The sequence below is a fragment of the Orycteropus afer genome, unplaced genomic scaffold (genome assembly GCF_000298275.1).
Source record: "Orycteropus afer afer isolate SDZICR_OR568_19922 unplaced genomic scaffold, OryAfe1.0 scaffold00010, whole genome shotgun sequence".
Taxonomy (NCBI): Eukaryota; Metazoa; Chordata; class Mammalia; order Tubulidentata; family Orycteropodidae; genus Orycteropus; species Orycteropus afer.
The window spans coordinates 4,634,266-4,654,606 of NW_006921597.1; the positions used below are offsets into that span (position 1 = coordinate 4,634,266).

The 20,341-nt window shown below is 40.8% G+C and overlaps 1 protein-coding gene across 1 annotated transcript in view; it reads left to right on the top strand.

Annotated features, from left to right (window-relative positions):
* The window catches only part of TBX15 (T-box transcription factor 15), a 131,122-nt gene extending 111,105 nt beyond the window's left edge, over positions 1–20,017 (top strand). The window contains exons 7-8 of the mRNA XM_007948561.2: positions 194–291; positions 19,233–20,017. Of these exons, the coding sequence (XP_007946752.1) occupies positions 194–291; positions 19,233–20,017 (883 nt within the window). The remainder of the gene's footprint in view (positions 1–193; positions 292–19,232) is intronic.
* Positions 20,018–20,341: the final 324 nt, after the last annotated feature.

The window sequence follows — 20,341 nt, forward strand, 5'->3', positions numbered from 1 at the left end:
CTTTTAAGGTCCCAGTCGCTACTCGCCAAAGTAGTAGGTGGAACAATGTTTTGTATAGTATGTTATGCCAATTGAGCTTGATGTCCCCTGCGTCTGTGTCAATTCTTATACCACTTGTCAGACAAGCCAGCTCAAAGTCAGAGTATTTCTTTTGATGACTTATAATTTCCTTCACTGGCTTTTTTCTCTACAGAACTGGACTGGAAGCCATCATGGAGACTTACGCATTTTGGAGACCCCCTGTGCGCACACTCACCTTTGAGGATTTCACTACCATGCAAAAGCAGCAAGGTATCCCCTGGAGTAAGGTGTCTGCTTAATGATAGGGCTGGGGTGGGAGTGGGAGCAGATTTGAATACAGTGTATCTAGCCCCAAGCCAAGTCATGGGTTACACAGACTTTTCTGGAACAAGAAAACTTGGTAGCTCCATAAATAACCAAATCATCACAACTTGGGCAAACAAGCCAATTCCAGAGGCAGCATTTCACCTAGTAGTATTTTCCTTCCTGAAAGCAAAGATACATGTTTGTGATTATGATGGTGATTAAATTATTAACGCTATCACTAAGGATTCATATAAAAACCAAACCAAACCCACTGCCATCAAGTCAATTCTGGCTCATAGTGACCCCTGTCAGGTTTCCAAGGCTGTGCAACTTTGTGGAGATAGATTGCCTCATCTCCCTTCCGTGGAGCATCTGGTGGATTTGAACCACCAACCTTCTGGTTAGCAGTCAAATGCCTTAGGCACTGCACACTGGGACTCCTTAGGAATACATATAGCTCTTGATATTGAAGAACTCTTTAAAATAACTTTATTTATTCTTCAAGGCAGCCTTTCAGTTTTGGTATCCTAATTTGCAGATTAAAAAAAAAAAAAAACAAACCAAAAAACTTAGCTCCAGATAATGACAAGAAATTGCTCCAGGTCTCCCAGTGAGAAAGGAGTCATTGCAATCTCATTGGAACCATGTAACTTGTGTTCTTACCTTTTTTTTTTTTTTTTTTTTTTTTTACTTTATCTGAAACAATATTCCAATCTCAATTGATGGGCTAGGTGGACGTCCTCTCCATACACCCACCCCACCTAGTTCTTTGTACTTTTCATCTAATTTCTAATCTCCCTTTTTGGCATAGTGCCTAAGGCATTTGACTGCTAACCAGAAGGCTGATGGTTCAAACCCACCAGCCACTTCTCGGAAGGAGGATTGGGCAATCTACTTCCATAGTGATACTGCCTCAGAAACCCAAGGAGGGGATGCTGTGAGGTGGATCCGACTCGATGGCAGTGAGTTTGGTTTTTTTTTGGTTTAGATTAGGATAGCATGGCCACGAATATGAGATAGTTTATGGGCTGATTTCAACTCCTTTGGTCAGTTCAGTCAATGGCTTTCCAGGCACAGCATCCATCTGCTTGGGTACCTATTGGTGTGATAGCTTCCCAAAGTGTCAGATGCTTTATGAGTCTCTCTTTCCAAGATCCTTGTGCCCCAGGTGACACTGATCAAAATTACAGACTGAGTTTTTCTATTCCATCAAATGGTCTCTAGTAATAGAAACCTTATTTTTGATTTTTTGGCTCTCCCATTTGGGAAGTTATTCTAGGACTTGATAATTTATGGTATTGTATTCTTTTCTTAGGAGAGCTTTAAGTACACTAAATTCAAGTTGAAATATAAATTAGTGGAATCTCTTAGGTTTTAAGGTGAGTCTAATGGTTAAGGAAGCTCTGGTGGCACAGTGCCTAAGGCATTTGACTGCTAACCAGAAGGTCGGTGGCTCAAACCTACCAGCTTCTCTGTGGAAGGAAGATGAAGCAATGTACTTCTGTAAAGATTTACCACCTTGGAAACCCAATGGGGTTAGCTTTGGGTCAGAATCAACTTGATGGCACTGAGTTTGGTTTGGTTTGGTTATAGTGATTAAGAGCATAGGATCTAGAGTTAGACAGCCTTGGTTAGACTCTTAGCACTGTCCCTTCCTAACTTTGTGAGTTTGCTCAACTCTCTCAATCTCTCCAATACTCAGTTTTTTAATCTACAAAATAGGAAAATATAATAGAGTTATTGCAGGCATTAAAAGAGATAATGCATGGAAAACCAGTAAGTACTCAGTACATGCTGGTTATCATCATCATCATCTTAATCCCCTGCATGCCCCTGTACATGGAAACCTAAGACATAGTAGTGGGAAGAACAGAGGCTCTGCTTTTCTGATAATTAAATATTCAATCTGTGGTTAGACCGTTCATCTTCATCTGGTGAGTAAGTGACCCAGAATTTCCATCTCTGTTGTATTGTTGGAGGAGAAATGGAAGCCCTTTATTTGAAGTGACTTGTTCCCCATAAAGCTGTGATAGAAGCAGGGTCAGAACTTATTCAGTTGTTACTACTGCTTTAAGGCTGTCATGGCTCTTAAGAGGCAGAGACGTTAGAAAGAGCTAAAGGCTGGGAGTTGAGAGATCTGGGCCCTCATCTTTCATGGCTACTAATTTTCTATGTGACCTTGGGTAAGTTATGTCCACTCTGAGCCCCGGTTTACTCACCTACAAAAGAGGAGTAATTTTTTTGTAAGATAATTCATAGAAATATGCTTTATAAGCAAAAACATGTCATGTGAAGGTGCTTACTTGATGCTATTTATTTCTGAGGCATACTCTTTATCTGATCTTGCTGTACTCATTGACTACTCAAGACCTAGCTAAGCAGGAGTCTGTATCATGGAGTCTGGTATGAGAAAGTTGGCAGGGATATTGCCAGTTTTTGAGAGCAGAGGTTGATGATGATTGATTCACTGCTGGATCCCCAGGACCCATCAGAGGGCCTAGCACCCAGAAAGCACCTGATGAGTGATGAGTAAAGATCACTTGGTGACTTTGTGACTCAAGTAGGCAGGGTCCCTGTCTGACTTTATTTTGTAGTACAATTACTTAATACAAATGTGTCTGTGGATATGGAGGGACCCCTGGAGATGCATTTCACCAGCATGTGGTGCCACTGATCAGGCACAGGAATGGGAACTTTCTTAGGTGTGCAGCATAACAGGTTTCATGGTGCTTCCAATGGAAATTTATCAATATGAAGTCTTATTATTGACAATTTAAAAACACTGGTTTAAGAGAAACTGAACTTTGGAAATATGATATCACCATCACTTCAATGCCTTTTCCTTTTTATTGGGGGGGAGGGGATACAAGTTTGGAATTATTGGATACATATGGTGGTGGGATGGGGCTAGAGGAAAAGCCAAGAGTCTATTAAATAGTTTAATTGGAATATATTTTTGAACTATATACTGAACTTCATCCAGATTCTCATTATTAAAAAATATGTGGCTTGGTTTCTTGACATTAACAAAGAACAATAAAAGCAGTGTTACCGTTTCTCCTCTTCCTTTAAGAACTAAGAGTTCCAGCAACTCTGGACAGCATTGTTCATAAAATGAAGAAAAATGACATAGCTATTTGCTAAAATGTTTTGTGTCTTAGAAGAAGTAGAGAATGGTGAACTTCTAGTGGAAACTTTGGTGTCAGACTGATTATGCAGCAATTCCTTTTTAGTGAGGGGAGCATTGGCAATGTTGACATGGAACTCAAGATCCAAATAATGACTGATTCACCCAGGTGTCCACATTGCTTCATTACCTCGAATACTTGAATTTCTGGTGTGTTAAACATGCAGCCCTAGGGCAATATGATGCTGTTGCTGATGGAGGCTGGATCACCTTTTCTGTGTGGATGAGGTTATGGGAGCTTTTTTCATTCTGCTCTTGGTATCATTTTTGTTTGTTTCTCTTTAAGACCCATCTGGTGATAACATTTCAAGGAAAGTACTTAGGTGAATTAGCCACAGTTTTACAATAACCCAAATCTTTCTATTTTTTTTAAACATTTTATAGAGTGTTGTATGTAGCACAGGATTCATTATTCTCTGCCTTTTACATGAAAAGAAAGTAAAGCATAGAGCAGTCTAGTAAGATATCTTTAGGAAAGTGGTGGCAGAACTGAGTTGAGAATGCCAAAGCAGATATCCTACTTGACAGAGCAGTTTCCTTTCCACCAGATCATATTTTTATTTGCTTTTACTTAATATAGTTTTTATCTTCCATGAAGAATTTAGTTTACACATTCTAATGATGGTTTATTGTTCAACAACTTGAGGAGTAATTCTAAATAGGTCTGTATTTAATTTTTGATGAAGTTAGGCAGATGGTCTTATCTTCAAATGTCTTCATTTAGAATCATCAAGGGAGTTTATACTTTTGGAAAATCTGGAAAGTCAGGAAATAGAAATTACATTTCAAGAATGGCTTCTGCTTGATGCTGCTAGTCACAGGGCGGGAATGAACTAGCCAAATAGGTTCTGCTTGGGGAAGCTGACTGAGGCAAAACAGACACACACACAATGTCTGAAAAAACATACAAAATCCAAAACCAAACCCACTACCAGTGAGTTGATTCTGACTCATAGTGACCCCCATTGGGTTTCCAATGCTGTAAATCTTCATGGAAGCAGACTGCCTCATCTTTCTTCCATGGACTGGCTGGTGGATTCAAACTACTGACCTTTTGGTTAGCAGCCAAATGCCTTAACCACTATATAAGAGCCCAGGAAAAAGAAAATAAGAAAAAGAAATAAGACCCCAAGTTATTTATAGCTGTGTTCAATCCTGTTGTTCTGGTAGATATCCTGGACCAAAGTTTGTGCCTCAATTTTTGTGCATGTGCACACACACAATGAACTTGAGTCCTGGTGGCACAGTTAAGCATTCAGCTGCTGATGGAAAGATGGGTGGTTTGAACTCACCCAGGTGCTCTGCATGAGACAGAGCTAGTAAATCTACTTTTGTAAAGATTACATCCAAGAAAACCCTACCAGACAGTTTTACTCTGTTACATGGGGTCTCTGTGTATTGAAATCAACTTGTTGGCACACAACAACAACAATAATGGAGCTATTTGTGTGGCCAAAAGCAAGAGCTTTAGTGAGCAGTGATTCCAAGTAATCTAACAAGTGCTGTACTGAAAGAAAATGTTCTGGACTAGCGAAGTGACAACAAAACTGGCGATGTGTCTTCATCTGTGCAAATAGAAGACTTGTCATTTACAACCTTCTCTTCTTCTCAATTGCTAACAGACATTACTGACAGATTTCAACACCACTGAATGTTTTAATATTTGTCAGACAGTTAAAGAGTTAGGATTATGAGGGCTTCTGTTGGCTTTTTCATGGGAATAATTTGTATTAGTGATTGTATTAGTGAGAAGGAACAGATTCTGAGCAAGTTAATGCTGAGAATTGAGTTTTTGTTTTCCATAAAGAATTTAGTTTATTCTTTCTGTTGATGGTTTATTGTTCAACAACTTGAGCAATAATTCTAAATAGATCTGTATTTAATTTTTGATGAAGTCAGGCATATGATCTTATCTTCAAATGTCTTCATTTATTTTTAATTAATATTACTATTAATACTGAGAAAGAATGACAATTCAATGGCCAACAGCCTTTGAACTGTATGGTAATTTAGTTGTAATCAATTGTAATGATTTACATATATCTCATTTACCACTGAGATGAGGAATAATGTCAATCTGTACATGTTGCAACTGGAGTTGCATTTAATTTTTAGAAAGCAGCTTTTTTTTTTTTTTTAGCTATAGAAGAATAAGATTTGGGTTCTGCAACATGGCTCCTGATAGGGGTTGGTGAGATCTCATTTCATTCTCCTTAAACAGTTAATGATTACATATTTGTCCCAGGAGCCCCTAATGCTCAGTGTGTCTAAAACTGAATCCATCAACTAACTCATGGACCTGGTGTGCTATTCCAGGGAAGGAAATCACCATCCATTCGGTTCCATGAATCAAGTTCCTGGACATCATCCTAGATCTCTCCCTCCTTGTCTTACCCAGCTTATCCAACCAAGTTCCTGAGTCCACACACATCTCTAATTGCCCTTGCCACCATCTTTCACTGAACTGTCATCACCCTCTCACCTGGATCCCCTCCATAGCCTATCCTTTTTTCTCTAAGGAATTTTCCCTTCACACAGAAATCAGTCAATTTTCTCAAAACACACATATGTTCATATCAGCCCCCTCCCCCAACTTTCTTCAAAATCCTTCAATGGCTACAGTGTGCACTTAGGAAACACCAAACTCCTTAACATAGCCTATCAGATCTTGCATGCTTTGGCTCAGTCACCTTTAAAATGGAGGTAGTAACAATTAAACGAGAAAATACATGTAAAGTTGTTAGAAGAGATCTAAGAAATGATAAATACTCAATAAATGTTACCTTTTATTATTATTGGTAGTAGTAGTACTATAATTACTACTCTAGCTTCAGCATATGCTGCTTTCCTTCCATCTCTCTGTTATTTCATCATCACTGATCTTACTCTGATTTCTTAAACATGCCATGCCTTTTCCTGCTACATGTTAGTCCCTTTGCCTGGAAAGCTTCTTCCCACACCACTTGCCTTCACAGTTAGTGCTGTCTATCTCTAAGATCTCAGCTCAAATATCAAGCCTTTGGAGAAGGTTTCTCTGCCATCTATGTAGGTTAAGTTCTTGTAGGGTGTACTTTGGTTTATTTGTGTCATTATTAGATTAATACCTCTTGTCCACATTTTTCTTAAATTTTTCTCACTATTAAAACCCTACCTGGCATGGTATCCAGTACATATTTGGTGCTGAAATATTGGTTAAATGAGCAAATTAACTGTTAGATTCTCTATCACAGAGACTGGTGTGAATATGCTTGGCAAAAAATTCACCAAGTCAAGACAACTTTCAGCTAAATTTGAAAGGGACGGAGATTAGACAAAAAGAAGAAAAAGCAGACACCAAGAAGCAAACAAGTTTGGTAAAGGATAGTGAAGGAAGTGCCCAGAAATTCTCAAGGATATAATAAAACATAGGAGCTCTGGTAGCATAGTGCCTAAGGCACTTGACTGCTAACCAGAAGGCAGGTGGTTCAAACCCACCAGCCACTTCTTGGAAGGAAGGTTGGACAATCTGCTTCTGTAGTGATACTGCCTCAGAAACCCAAGGAAGGGTTGCTATGAGTCAGGTCCGACTCCATGGCACAGAACAACAACACAATAAAGCAGCAAGTTGGGAACAATTATTTATGGTCTCAGGTATCCATACATCAGTGCATATGATACAGGGAGTAAATAAACAAATCTTGAAATTTTAACACTGAGAAGTAAATAAGGTTCACGTATTTATCCATCTAGTCAACTAATAGTTACTGTTTCTTATGCTAAAATTGGTAGTGTTAATTCTTGTTGAAATAGAATTAATGATAAGAATAAACTCAAAACCAAACTCACTGCCATCGAGTTGATTCCAGCTCATAGCAACCCCCATTGGGTTTCTGAGGCTGCAAATCTTTATGGAAGTAGATTGACCCATCTTCCTTCTGCTAAGTGGCTGGTGGGTTTGAACTATTGACTTCTGGTTAGCAGCTAAATGCCTGTATCATGTGCACTGATATATGCCACTCAAAACCAAAAATGAAACTCAGTGCCACTGAGTCAATTCCAACTCATTGTGACCATCTTTGGGTTTCTGAGGTGGTAAATCTTTGCTGAAGTAGATCGCCCAGTCTTACTTCCAGAGAGTGGCTGGTGGGTTTGAACCGCCAACATTCTGGTTAGTAGTCAAATACCTTAGGCACTATGCCACCAGAGCTCCTTGATGTACTCCTTAATGACAAGAATATATATTTGAAATGACATACCTTGTTTGAAAGAAATAAATCCAACTGAAGGAAGAAAGACTGGGTATTCCATTATGGAATTCTGCAAGTTTCAATTAATTCTGGGCCTCCTTATACTACTTTCATGGGATTGTGCTATTAGTTTTATCTGCCCTTATTTCTTTGTGGTCCCTTATGTCTTTTTAAATGGCATTTCATAATTAAATCCAATCAGAGAACAGTGAACCTATAAATGCTTTTCTTTTCTCTTCTTATCATTTATGGGTATGTACTTGGATTTGACTAGACTTGAGTATGACTAATGTGATAGTTGGAGCTGTGTGTCAACTTGGCTGGACCACAATTCTGTGTGGTTTAAGCAATTGTGGTGTGGGTTGTTTCCATGATGGGATCAGATGTATATGTTTTGAGCAGCCAATCCACTGAAAGGGAGTTTCCACAGGGGCATGGCCTGCTTCCAATATATTTATGGACATCCTGGGAAAAGAGACACTCTTCAGTGGATTGGGATTCTGTTGTGCTGCTTACAACTGTCTGTGAGCGAACAGTCCACCATTTGGCCTGGAGATCTTGGATTCATCATTTGTTGGAGTCAACAGCAAGTATACTGCCTGCCAACCTTGAGCTCGTCCGCCCCTGCAGCTGCGTGAGTCAGGAAAATCCTCCAGCTTGACGTTTGATCCAAGAACTTGGGACTTGTGAGCTTCTATAAGTGTGAGAGCCATTTTCCTAAGATAAATTTCTCTTTCTCTCTCTCTATAAGCTTTACTGGTTTTGTTTCTCTAGAGAACCCAGTCTAACACAACTAGATTTGATGCATTGAACACCAGTGACTGAAAACCAGAGGAATTGTGGGATGAGATCAAGAACATCATCCATTAAGAAAGCAAAAGGTCATTAAAAAGACAGGGAAGGAAGTCCAAAATGGATGTCAGAAGAGACTCTGAAAGTTGCCCTGGAGCAGCAGAGAGTAGGTAAAGCAAATAGAAGAAATGACAAGATAAAAGAGCTGAACAGAAGATTTCAAAGAGCAGCTTGAGAAGACAAAGCCAACTATTATAATGAAATGTTCAAAGACCTAGAGTTAGAAAACAAAAAGGAAGAATGCACTAGGCATTTCTCAAGCTGAAAGAACTGAGGAAAAAATTTAAGCCTCGAGTTGCAATATTGAAAGATTCTATGGGCAAAATATTGAATGATGCAAGAAACATCAAAGGAAGATGGAAGGAATACACAGTGATTCTTTACTGTACCAAAAAGAATTGGTTGATGTTTGTCCATTTCAGGAGGTGGCATATGATCAAGAACCAATGGTATTAAAGGAAAAAAACTGAGGCTGCACTGAAAGAATTGGTGAAGAACAAGGCTCCAGGAATTGACAGAATACCCACTGAGATGTTTCAACAAAGAGATGCCCCATTGGAGGCACTCACTCCGTTATGCCAAGAGATTTGGAAGACAGCTACCTGGCCAACTGACTGGAAGAGATCCATATTTGTGCCCATTCCAAAGAAAGGTGATCCCACAGAATGTGGAAATTATAGAACAATATCATTAATATCGCATGCAAGTAAGATCTTACTGAAGATAATTCAGAAACGTTTGCAGCAATATATTGACAGAGAACTTCCAGAGGTTCAAGCCAGATTCAGAAGAGGACGTGGAACAAGGGATATCATAGCTGTTGTCAGATGGATCTTGGCTCGAGGCAAAGAATACCAGAAAGATGTTTACTTGTGTTTTATTGACTATGCAAAGGCATTTGATTGTGTGGATCATGACAAATTATGGATAACATTGAGAAGAATGGGAATTCCCGAGCACTTGATTGTACTCATGAGGAATCTGTACCTTGACCAGGAGGCTGTCATTCGAACAGAACAAGGGGACACTACATGGTTTAAAATCAAGAAGGGAGTGCGTCAGGGTTGTATCCTTTCTCCACACTTATTCAATTTATATTCCAAGCAAATAATCTGAGACGCTGGACTATATGAAGAAAAACGTGGTATCAGGACTGGAGGAAGAATCATTAGCAACCTGAGGTATGCAGACGATACAACTTTGCTTGCTGAAAGTGAGGATGACTTAAGACACCTACTGATGAAGGTTGAAGAATACAGTCTGCAGTATGGATTACGCCTCGATATAAAGAAAACAAAAATCCTCACAACTGGACCAATGAGCAGCATCACAATAAATGGAGAGAAGATTGAGGTTGTCAAGGAATTCACATTACTTGGTTCTACAATCGATGCCAACAGAAGCAGCAGTCAGGACATTAGATGACGTGTAGCATTGGGAAAGTCAACTGTGAAGGAACTGTTTCAAGTGCTGAGGAGCAAGGATATCTCCTTGAGGACTAAGGTACGCCTGACACAAGCCAGATATTTCCAATCACCTCGTATGCATGTGAGAGCTGGACAATGAATAAGGAAGACCGAAGAAGAGTTGATGCTTTTGAGTTGTGGTGCTGGCGAAGAATGCTGAAAGTACCATGGACTGCTAAAAGAACTAACAGATCTGTCCTGGAGGAAGTGCATCCAAAATGCTCCTTGGAAGCAAGAATGGCCAGACTTCATCTCACCTATTTTGGTCATGTTGTCAGAAGGGACCATTCCCTGGAGAAGGATGTCATGCTTGGCAGGGTGGAGGGTCAACGAAAGAGGGGGAGGCCTTCAACAAGATGGATTGACATGGTGGCTGTGATGATGGGCTCAAGTATAGCAGCGATTGTGGGGCTGGCGTGGGATCGGACAGTGTTTCGTTCTGCTGTGCATGGGGTCGCTATGAGTCAGAAATGACTCGACGGCACTTAACAACAACAACAACATAAAGAAAACAAAAACATTAACAGCTTCATGATGGATGGAGAAAAGGTTGAAGTTGTCAAGGACTTCATATTACTTGGTTCTACAATCAACACCAATGGAAGCAGCAGTCAAGACATCTGATGATGTGTTGCACTGGGCAAATCTGTTGCAAAAGACCTCTTTCAAGTGAAGAGCAAAGATGTTGACTTGAAGACTAAGGTGCGCTTAACCCAAGCCATGATATTTTCAATCGTCTTTTATGCAAGTGAGAGCTAGACAATGAAAAAGGAAGACTGAAGAGAATTGATGCTTTTGAGCTGTGGTGTTGGAGAAGAATGGTAAGAGTACCATGGACTGCTAAAAGGACTAATGAATCTGCCCTGGAAGAGGTGCAGTTAAATTTTCCTTAAAAGCGAGAATGGCTAGTCTTTGTCTGACCTACTTTGGTCATGTTGTCAAAAGGGTCCATTCCATGGAGACTGGTATCATGCTTGGTAAAGTGGAGTGTCAACAAAGAAGGGAAAGGCCCTCAACAAGATGGATTGACACTGTGGCTGCAGCGATGACTCATGTATAGCAAGGATCATTAGGATGGCACCAAACCAGGCAGTGTTTTTTTCTGCTGTGCATAGGGTCACTATGAATCAGAGATGACTCAATGGCACCTAACAACAACAACACTTAGATTTTGGAATCATCTTCCCATGTAGAATTTCGGTCAATGTATTTATACATAGTTTGTCTCTGAACCTTTAGGAATATACATATACATATACATATACATACATATATATATATTAGGGTGGTTGGCTTATATTATATTCTTTGTTATAAATTCTAATATGAAAAAATCATGTTTTCATAAAGACTCCAGTATTTTCTTGTTATTTGCTAAACCATTTGAGAGATTATGCTTTTTTGCAAGTAATGTCAATATTTTATCAAATATTATTCTTTTAGCAGAGTCACATAGCCACCAGGTGTCCAGATAAATGAAACTTCTGCTATTGCTTTTTGGGGTTTTATCATAGGAAAGCATCATTCATAGCTGCCATGTGACAAAGTGGTCTGTAGTCTATTCCTTCTAGTCTCATTTCCATTTCTCTGTCCTCCAGCTTTACCTTAACGTCCCTTTCAGATTCACAGAGGGATTATTTGTAGAATTAAAGAGTTGTATTAATTAGAATTCTTAGCATTGTAAGTAAAATAAAACCTAAATGGCTTAAACAAAAAGGAAACTCACTGGCTCATGAAACTTAAAGTATTCAAGTAGCTTGTTTGATGCAAAGCTTGACCCAAGGGCCCAAAAAATCCTCAAGGGCAGGTCTTGCTCCATTTCTTGACTTTTCTCTCTTCCATATTGACTTCAAGGAGTCTTGGTGGTACAATGATTAAGTGCTCTGCCACTAAACAGTCAGCATTCTAACCCACCAGCAACTCTGTGGAAGAAAGATGTGACAGTCTGCTTCTGTAAAGATTTATGGCCCTTGAAACCCTATGGGGCAGTTCTACTCTGTCCTATAGGGTTTCTATGAGTTGGAGTTGACTCCACAATGGGCATCTTGACTTTATTCTCAGGTTTCTTCTGGGGTAACATGGCTGCAAGCAGTCTTGCATCTTTTAAAGGTTAAATCTGACAGGAAAGGACATGTACCTCTTAGGTACATTAGATCTCACTGACTCTAATTGCATCACCCCTGAACTTGTTACTGTAGTAGGGAACTGTTTGACATTTTGCTTGTCCAGGCTTGAGTTGCATGCCTTCACTGGAGGTCAGGATGAAGAGCTAAGAATGGAAGACAGGGTGTTTCCCAGTGGAAAACTGGTACTGTTGCCAGGAGAGAGGTGGCTGAATTCCAAAGGACAGTAACAACAGAGGTGTACTGCATCAAGGACAGCAGTAAAGCAAGGGGCTGAAAAAGCAAACAAGCTAATGGAAAGTAAAGAAGTAGAGGCACTTCACCTAGGGAGTGTGGTAGCTGTAAAATAGAACCAATGAAGAAGCAGAGAGACTAAGAGAACCAGTGTGAAAAATGAGAATTGGATGAACATATTAATAGTTATTTTAATGGGAAGGATTTTTGATCTATGCATTCCTTTACATTTTATGGAGAAGGACACACTATGAGCTTTTCTAAGAATGAAACCATCCAGTTCCCATTAGCACTGTAATGTTTCACATTTGCATTGTGAGAAGGGTACAATTTCATAGTTGAGATGAACAGGGAGAGCTGTATTCATTAAACCTTATGGCCTGCAGATTTATTCCCTGGGATGGGTCCGTGGAGTGCTGACATTGTACTTCTTACCTGTTTGAAAGTCTCAAAGAAGGCTTCTTAACAACACACAAAGAATCAGCACTCCTTATGGACAGATGCCATCAGGCTATATAAGAGAAGAGTCTGGCTTGTGAAACCAAGTAATTACATGGAAATTTATTCTTTACTAGTTCAAATGGAGTTTTGTCTTACTGTTTTTCAATTTTTTTTGGGGGGATGGGGGAAAGCACAACAAAATAAACCCAAAAGGAAACTGTATATGAAAGCCTCCATATTACAATCTGGAAATGATCAGTTTGAAGATGCAAAAGTCAGCAGGTTTGGTATTCAGAATTTTCACGGTCACATTTAACTTGTCTTCATGGTACACAAGTATATTCTAGGTTATTGTCTTTTTGTGGGATCACTGCTAACCATAGCTTCTTTTTGATTATTTTGGCTATTAACCTTGAATATTGGAGCAAGTTAACATTGTGTATAAATTGTAATGGGTACTTCCTCACTTGGTCCATGGGTAAAATAGGATGAAAGAAGTTTAGGATAGGAGGCTGGTTTGAAGATATGCAGGGCATTACATTTTAATCACCTCTCAGAAGTGGATTAAGACCTCTGAGGACAGTGGGAAAGATATCAATCTACCCATTTGCATTCTGTCCAGTCATATTTACTTGATCTGAGATGGAGTCATGGGGCAGTCCATTTCTATTCTGGGTGGTGGTAGTAGATAATTCACCACCAGAGGAACTAGAGTCATTTTAGTGTTTGGGAATGTAGCCCAAGGGGGCCATAACTGTCATGTGCTCAATGATACATTATCCACAACCACAGAGGTGCCTCTAGCCTATACCATCGGGGCATTTATTTGTTGTGACAGAATGTTCGGTATGTGGAGAGGCCAAGCTACTCAGCTCCATGGACAGAGCCCAATACCATTAGAACCTAAATGCCCCCAAATTCCTTTCTGCATCCCTCACTTCTTTCTCTCTCTTAGAAGGAAAAAGAAAAGAAAAGAAAATAGAAATCAATATTTAATGTCTATGTGCCAAGTGGTTCAGAAGTAGAATTTTCACCTTCCATGCAAGAGACTGGGATTGAGTTCCTAGCCAATGCACTTCATGCTCAGCCACTACCAGACTCAGATGGAGTAGGAAGAAAGGCCTGGTGATCTGCTTCTGAAAATCAGCCAGTTAAAACTTTTGGATCACAACAGTCTGATTCACAACCATCTTTCAGGTTGCCATGACTTGGGGCCGATTTGATGGCAGATAACAACAATGTGCCAAGTACTGTTCCTGGCACTTTGTAATATCTATGCCCTATTCTTAATACATCCCTACAAAGAAGGTGCCATTTATATGGTTAAGGAGCTTGAGACACGAAGAAGCTAGCTTGCCAAGTTTCCATAACCAGTAAGACAGCCAGAATTGGAAACTGCCTTTGACAGACTCTATAGCCCATGTTCATCCATTAAATAACATTTCTGTCAGACCCTTGGGGCATTCTGGACCTGGCAAGTAGGGAAGGGATGAGAGTGAAGGGAAAAAAGTGCTACACAGGAAGGGATGGGTTGCTTTTCTTTGTGAGGCAGCTCTGACCCCTTCTGAATCAGAGTGGCCTGGCCTCCCACTCTGCCCTTGCTTTTCTGTGATGAGAGGCCTCTAGTCAGCCAAGTGTTGAAGTACTTGGGAGGGTGGGCTGCCTCCTTATACTTCTTAGCACTTGGCTGGCACTCCCAATCTTGGTTAACAACTGACAAGCTGTTAGATCATAAGACTTTTCAATATCTTGGTTTACTTCACTGTAAAATGAATACCAAAGTCTTTTCTATGTGGAGTTTGAAAAATAGCTATTATCGGTAATGAGCACTTGAAGTGCATAAGAGCATTTCTTAAAAGTGAATAGAGGCAATGTGACCTTCTCTTGGACAGGCTTGCTCTCTCCCTTCAAACACTAGTTCATTTAGGGACTTCTACCCCCTGAAGCTCAGCAGGCCACCAGTCTCATTTCCAGTGAGTGTCATTTAAAAGCTAAAGGAAGCTGACTACAAACTTTTTAACATGTGCCTCTCATCTGCTCAGCAGAAATCCCTGTAACCTGTTAATAGTTCTTTTTTTTTTTTTTTGTAGTGAAACCAACTGAGTCCTTAAATCAGTACCACACGCTCTGTTTTGGGCCATCCGAGAAAGCCATCTAGAGTTGTAAAAAGTCATCTGCTCCATCTTGCTTCCTGCTGCAGGGCTAGGACCAGTGCCTGATGGAGCATACCCAGAGGCGTAGCTATGGAAAATGGTGCCTATGGCAATTAGTTTCAAATATGCCAAATGATCTCTCACAGCTGGTGATGGAAACTGTGATGGCAAATAGAAACTGCTCATTGGCGCCCCCCCCCTCAAGTGGCACCCAGGGCACATGCCATATCTCCCATACCCTAGATATGCCTCTGAGTGTACCTATAACTGGGCAAGTACAGTGTGCTGAACAGGTGGTCTCCTCAGGGATCACGTAAACACAAGCTCATAGAGAGCAAGGACGGACCTTCAAAGACCAGATCCATATCCTATAAAACACAAGTCTCTCTACAGCTGGAGTCAAGTTTCTCCACTTGTGCCATAGCACGTATTTCACTGAAGCTCATGGCATTTAGAGTGGAAGAGGAGGTATATGTGTACAATGCCTCAGAGAGGAACCACATGCTTGCAGAAAATGAATCCCTGACTTTCCTATAAGTCAGCTTAGACTAGGCTATTCAGAGGTACCAAAACAAGAAGAATGAAGTGTTCTTTCTCCCCTTCTCAACCTTTCCCTGCCAGAATTATTCCCTTATATATGGACAATACTTTTAATTGGTCATTTATCTTAGTATAACTTTAATCCTTATACACAGATATAATGGTAGAGGACGACAGAAATGAGGTCCCACAAGCTCAAGCCCCTCATTTTACAGATGAGGAAAATTAGGCCTTCAGAGGTCTTCTACCTTGCCTGTGGTCATCAGCAGGGTGGAGGTGGATGCACCTCGAATAAAAGTTGGTGCTTATCCCACCATGGCCAGCTTGGTTGACTTCTTCTAGCAGTATTTGTAATGTTGGCCCTATTGCAAATTGTAGAACAAACATCTTTTTTACCCCTAATAAAAGAATTTAAGGCTTGAACAAGAAGACAAGGAAGGAGAATTTCCTGAAAAGATTCTAAGATCAGTGGCTATTTATATGTAACCTCATTTATAGCTTGAAAATGCCCTAGGGAACTGCTTTCTTTGGCTAGGGTAAAGATGGTTCTAGTTGGGCTTTGTGAAAATTTGACTCTTAAGAAGATTGAAAATTGGGTTTCTTTAGCCAATTCCAGTTGCTCTCAAGTCAATCTGACCCATGGCGACCCGACGTGTGTCAGAGTAGAACTGTGTTCCATTGGGTTTTCAATGGCTGATTTTGGAAGTAGACCACCAGGCTTTTCTTCCAAAGCGTCTCTGGGTGGACTTAAACCACCAACATTTCAGTTAGCACCTGAACTTGTTAGTCGTTTGTGTCACCCAGGGATTTCTACAACTAATAGGACTAGCTCTATCTGTGGATGTTGGCTGAGGACTTTTTTCCTTCTCCAAAATTTCTTTGGAGATTTGATTTAACTTAGGATTTCCTTGAGGCATCTACTTTTTAATTCATACATCTGGTATCCTTCTTCTTGGTCTAGTGTGGATGGCATCTGTATCCCAATATCCCTGGAATTCTGCTTGTTTTCTGCCATTTTTTCTTACTGAAAAAAATGATCCCTGCTTTCCACTTAAAATGTTCTTTGCCCTTTTGTAGAAGCTTAGACTTTAAGAGTCCCAACCTGAGTTGCAGATGACCTAAAAGGTTCCAAGTTTCTTGGGGAATTACAGCTCTCAAGTCTGGGAAAGTCCCAACCTTGCCCTGAATAAGGGCATTCCATCATGGGAGAGTCTTGTTGGAAAATAAGCATCCACTCATTCTAGAATTCAAATGAAGGGCCCAGCACCCCTGGCATTTATCACTGTCTTCTACTTCCATTGGGCAAGATAGGAAGTGGATGCAAACTGTGGCTTCCTGACCCCAGGAAAGGGGAAGCTTTCAAAGGTCATTTTTTGGTATTCTTAAACTACCTGAGAACACTCGTGAAGTGAGTTGACCCTCCTGTGTCTGTTGGTGCATCAGCAACCAATCCAGTCCTACTATCCCACAGTTATAAGATCTACCCTTATGACTTCGTTCCTGGATTACCAATGAGTTCAGTTCCTAACTGTGTCTTTAGGTTGAATTTGTAGGTAAATCAGAAAAGGTGCATACAGTTCATATTTAGCCTTACTTCAGTGCAAGAATAGTCTAGAAGCCTTTTCAATTATTTAAAAGTTGAACATGCAGCAAGTGAAATTTGATTGTGATGAAGAATTTGTTGCAAGTAGGGGTTGGTTCAGTTGTTTCAAAGTGAGGGCAAATTTACATGACATTAAAGGGCAAGTATGAGTTGTCTATAAGTAATCTCAAATCGTGGAATAAAAATCTTTTTACCCTTACTAAAGGACTTTAAGTTGGATGTTTGTAACCTGGGGACTGTCTGTACAGATTCAGGATTTGAATGATGAAAGGGATCTGGAGATCCTTTTACCTGAAGTGTGGGTCCCTAGACCAGGAGCATAGCATCAGCATTATCTGAGAATGTGTTAGAAATGCACATTCTTTGGCCCCTTACAGATATACTGAATCAGAAACTCTGGGAGTGAAGTCATCGATAGGTGTTTTAACAAGCTCTCCCAGTGACTCTGATGCATGGTCAGGTCTAAAAATTACTACTGAGAGTACTTTGAAATGAGAAGTTTGGATTAGATTATTGGTTTTCCACCCTGGCTGCACATTAGAATCATTTAGGGAGCTTTGAAAGCAATGCTGACCCAGAGGTCCCATCCCCAGAAATTCTCATTGACGGTTATCCGTGGAGCCCAGGAATATTAGCATTTTTAAAACTTGTAGATGATTCTTATGTGCAGCCAACCTTGAAACCACTGATAACTCAATTCCTCTGTTCTAGAGGAAGGAACTGAAACCCAGAGAGATGTGCCAGGGCCCTGGGGGGTGGGTGTTGTGTGTGGTAGAGTTGTGAGTAGAACCTATCTCTCCTAACTTTCAGGTTACTTTTTGGTCTGTTTAACTGCCTATCCTTACAAATCTCCAAACTCCAAAGACTCCATTTACCATCTTTGTTCTACTCCCTGAGATTGGACAGGCTTTTCTAAAGGGAGATTAACAGGGCCTTTAGATTATCATATTTTCATTTAAGATTTTTAAAAATACAAACCACTCACTACCATTGAGTTGATTCTGACTTGCAGTGACCCTATACATCAGAGTAGAACTGCCCTCTAGGGTTTCCAAAGCTGTAAATCTTTATGGAAGCAGACTGCCTCATCTTTCTCCCTTGGAGCAGCTGGTGGATTTGAAGCCCCAATGTTTTGGTTGGCAGCCAAACGCTTTAACCACTGCACCATCAGAGCTTCTTTGATTTCACGTTAGCCCTATTTTATTCAGATCATATATAACCTCACTTTTATAATTGTACTCATAATATCTTTTATTCAGCAGAACTTCCATCTGATACCCTCATCCCCACTACCTGGGCACCTCTGCTTAGCACTTCCAGGCCCCAGCCCTGACTTAGTATCCTGTCCCAGTACTCATTTTCCTCTGAGATTAGAGTACTGCTTTGGTATCCTATTTTTTGGCTGAAAGACTAAATATGGGAAAGTAGGCAACATTCCCTGGATGTTGAATAAAATGCTGTATTTAATGCATCTCCATTGAAATGGGAAATACTGAGCTAGGATTTTAATGGTGATTGCCAAAGGTCTTATTTGAAAGTGAATTTGAGGGTGAGAATAGCAAAGTGAATAATGGAAGATTTATTAATTTTTTATTTTTTTAACAGGTCTTACTAAGGCTCTTACAGAGAGAAACAAACAAAAATTTAGTTTTTTTTTTTTTTTTTTTCCCCCTTTCATCCTTGTTGTTTTCTCTTGGGAAGGTATACAAGTGGTATCACTTAGCAGAAATCAGCTGGGTTAAGGGAAAACAATGGTTCTGTAAAAACAATCTTAGACATTTAAGATCACCTTCTGTATTGCTTTTATCTGGCCTAGATAGACTGACCTTAAAAATCTTTGTCTCAATGGTAACCTATTGCCATGGAGTCAATTCTGACTCATGGGACCCTAAATGCTACAGAATAGAACTGCTCCATAGGGTTTTCACTGCCAGTGTACCTTTCAGAAACAGATTTCCGGGCCTGCCTTCTGTGGCGCCACTGGGTGGGTTTGAACCACCAACCTTTCAGTTGGTAGTTGAGTGCATTTCCACTACCCAGGGACCTCTTATCTCAATGGTGTTTATGTTTTATTTTTCAGGGGGCAGCACAGGCACATCCCCAACCACCTCCAGCACTGGGACACCATCCCCTTCAGCTTCTTCTCATCTTTTATCTCCATCCTGTTCTCCTCCAACCTTTCATTTGGCCCCCAACACTTTCAACGTGGGCTGTCGAGAGAGCCAGCTGTGTAATCTAAACCTCTCTGATTATCCACCCTGTGCTCGAAGCAACATGGCTGCCTTGCAGAGCTATCCAGGGCTGAGTGACAGTGGTTACAATAGGCTCCAGAGTGGCACCGCTTCAGCCACTCAGCCCTCAGAAACCTTCATGCCTCAGAGGACTCCATCCTTGATCTCAGGAATACCAACTCCTCCTTCGTTGCCTAGCAACAGCAAGATGGAAGCCTACAGTGGCCAGCTGGGATCCTTCCCCACTTCCCAGTTTCAGTATGTCATGCAAGCAGGCAATGCAGCCTCCAGCTCCTCATCACCACACATGTTCGGGGGCAGCCACATGCAGCAGAGCTCCTACAATGCCTTCTCCCTCCACAACCCCTACAACCTGTATGGATACAATTTTCCCACCTCCCCTAGGCTAGCTGCAAGCCCAGAAAAACTGAGCGCCTCTCAAAGCACTTTACTCTGTTCTTCTCCTTCCAATGGGGCTTTTGGAGAGAGGCAGTACCTGCCCACAGGGATGGAGCACAGCATGCACATGATTAGCCCTTCACCCAACAATCAGCAGGCAACCAACACCTGTGATGGCCGGCAGTATGGGGCAGTCCCAGGCTCCTCCTCCCAGATGTCCGTGCACATGGTTTAATGGCCAGACAGACACTACAGAGCCCACACCAGCCAAGGCCCCAGAATTTCCCTGGACAGATCTTTCTCTTTGGGAGCCTTTGAAAAACAGGAACTGTGCCTTTTTTGTTTGTTTGTTTTTGAAGAGGAAAACATATACCCAGGAACAACAAGAGACACTTTTAAGCCACTGAAAGATACTTGCAGTGGAATCATCCCCAACACAGGGGCCATTCTCCTGCCATCCAAACCTTAGCTTTATAAAGCACCATCTACTCCAGAGTGGCCTTTTAAGAGACTGAATAATCATTTTATAGTAATATTAAGGGAGATGCTAGAGTGTAGC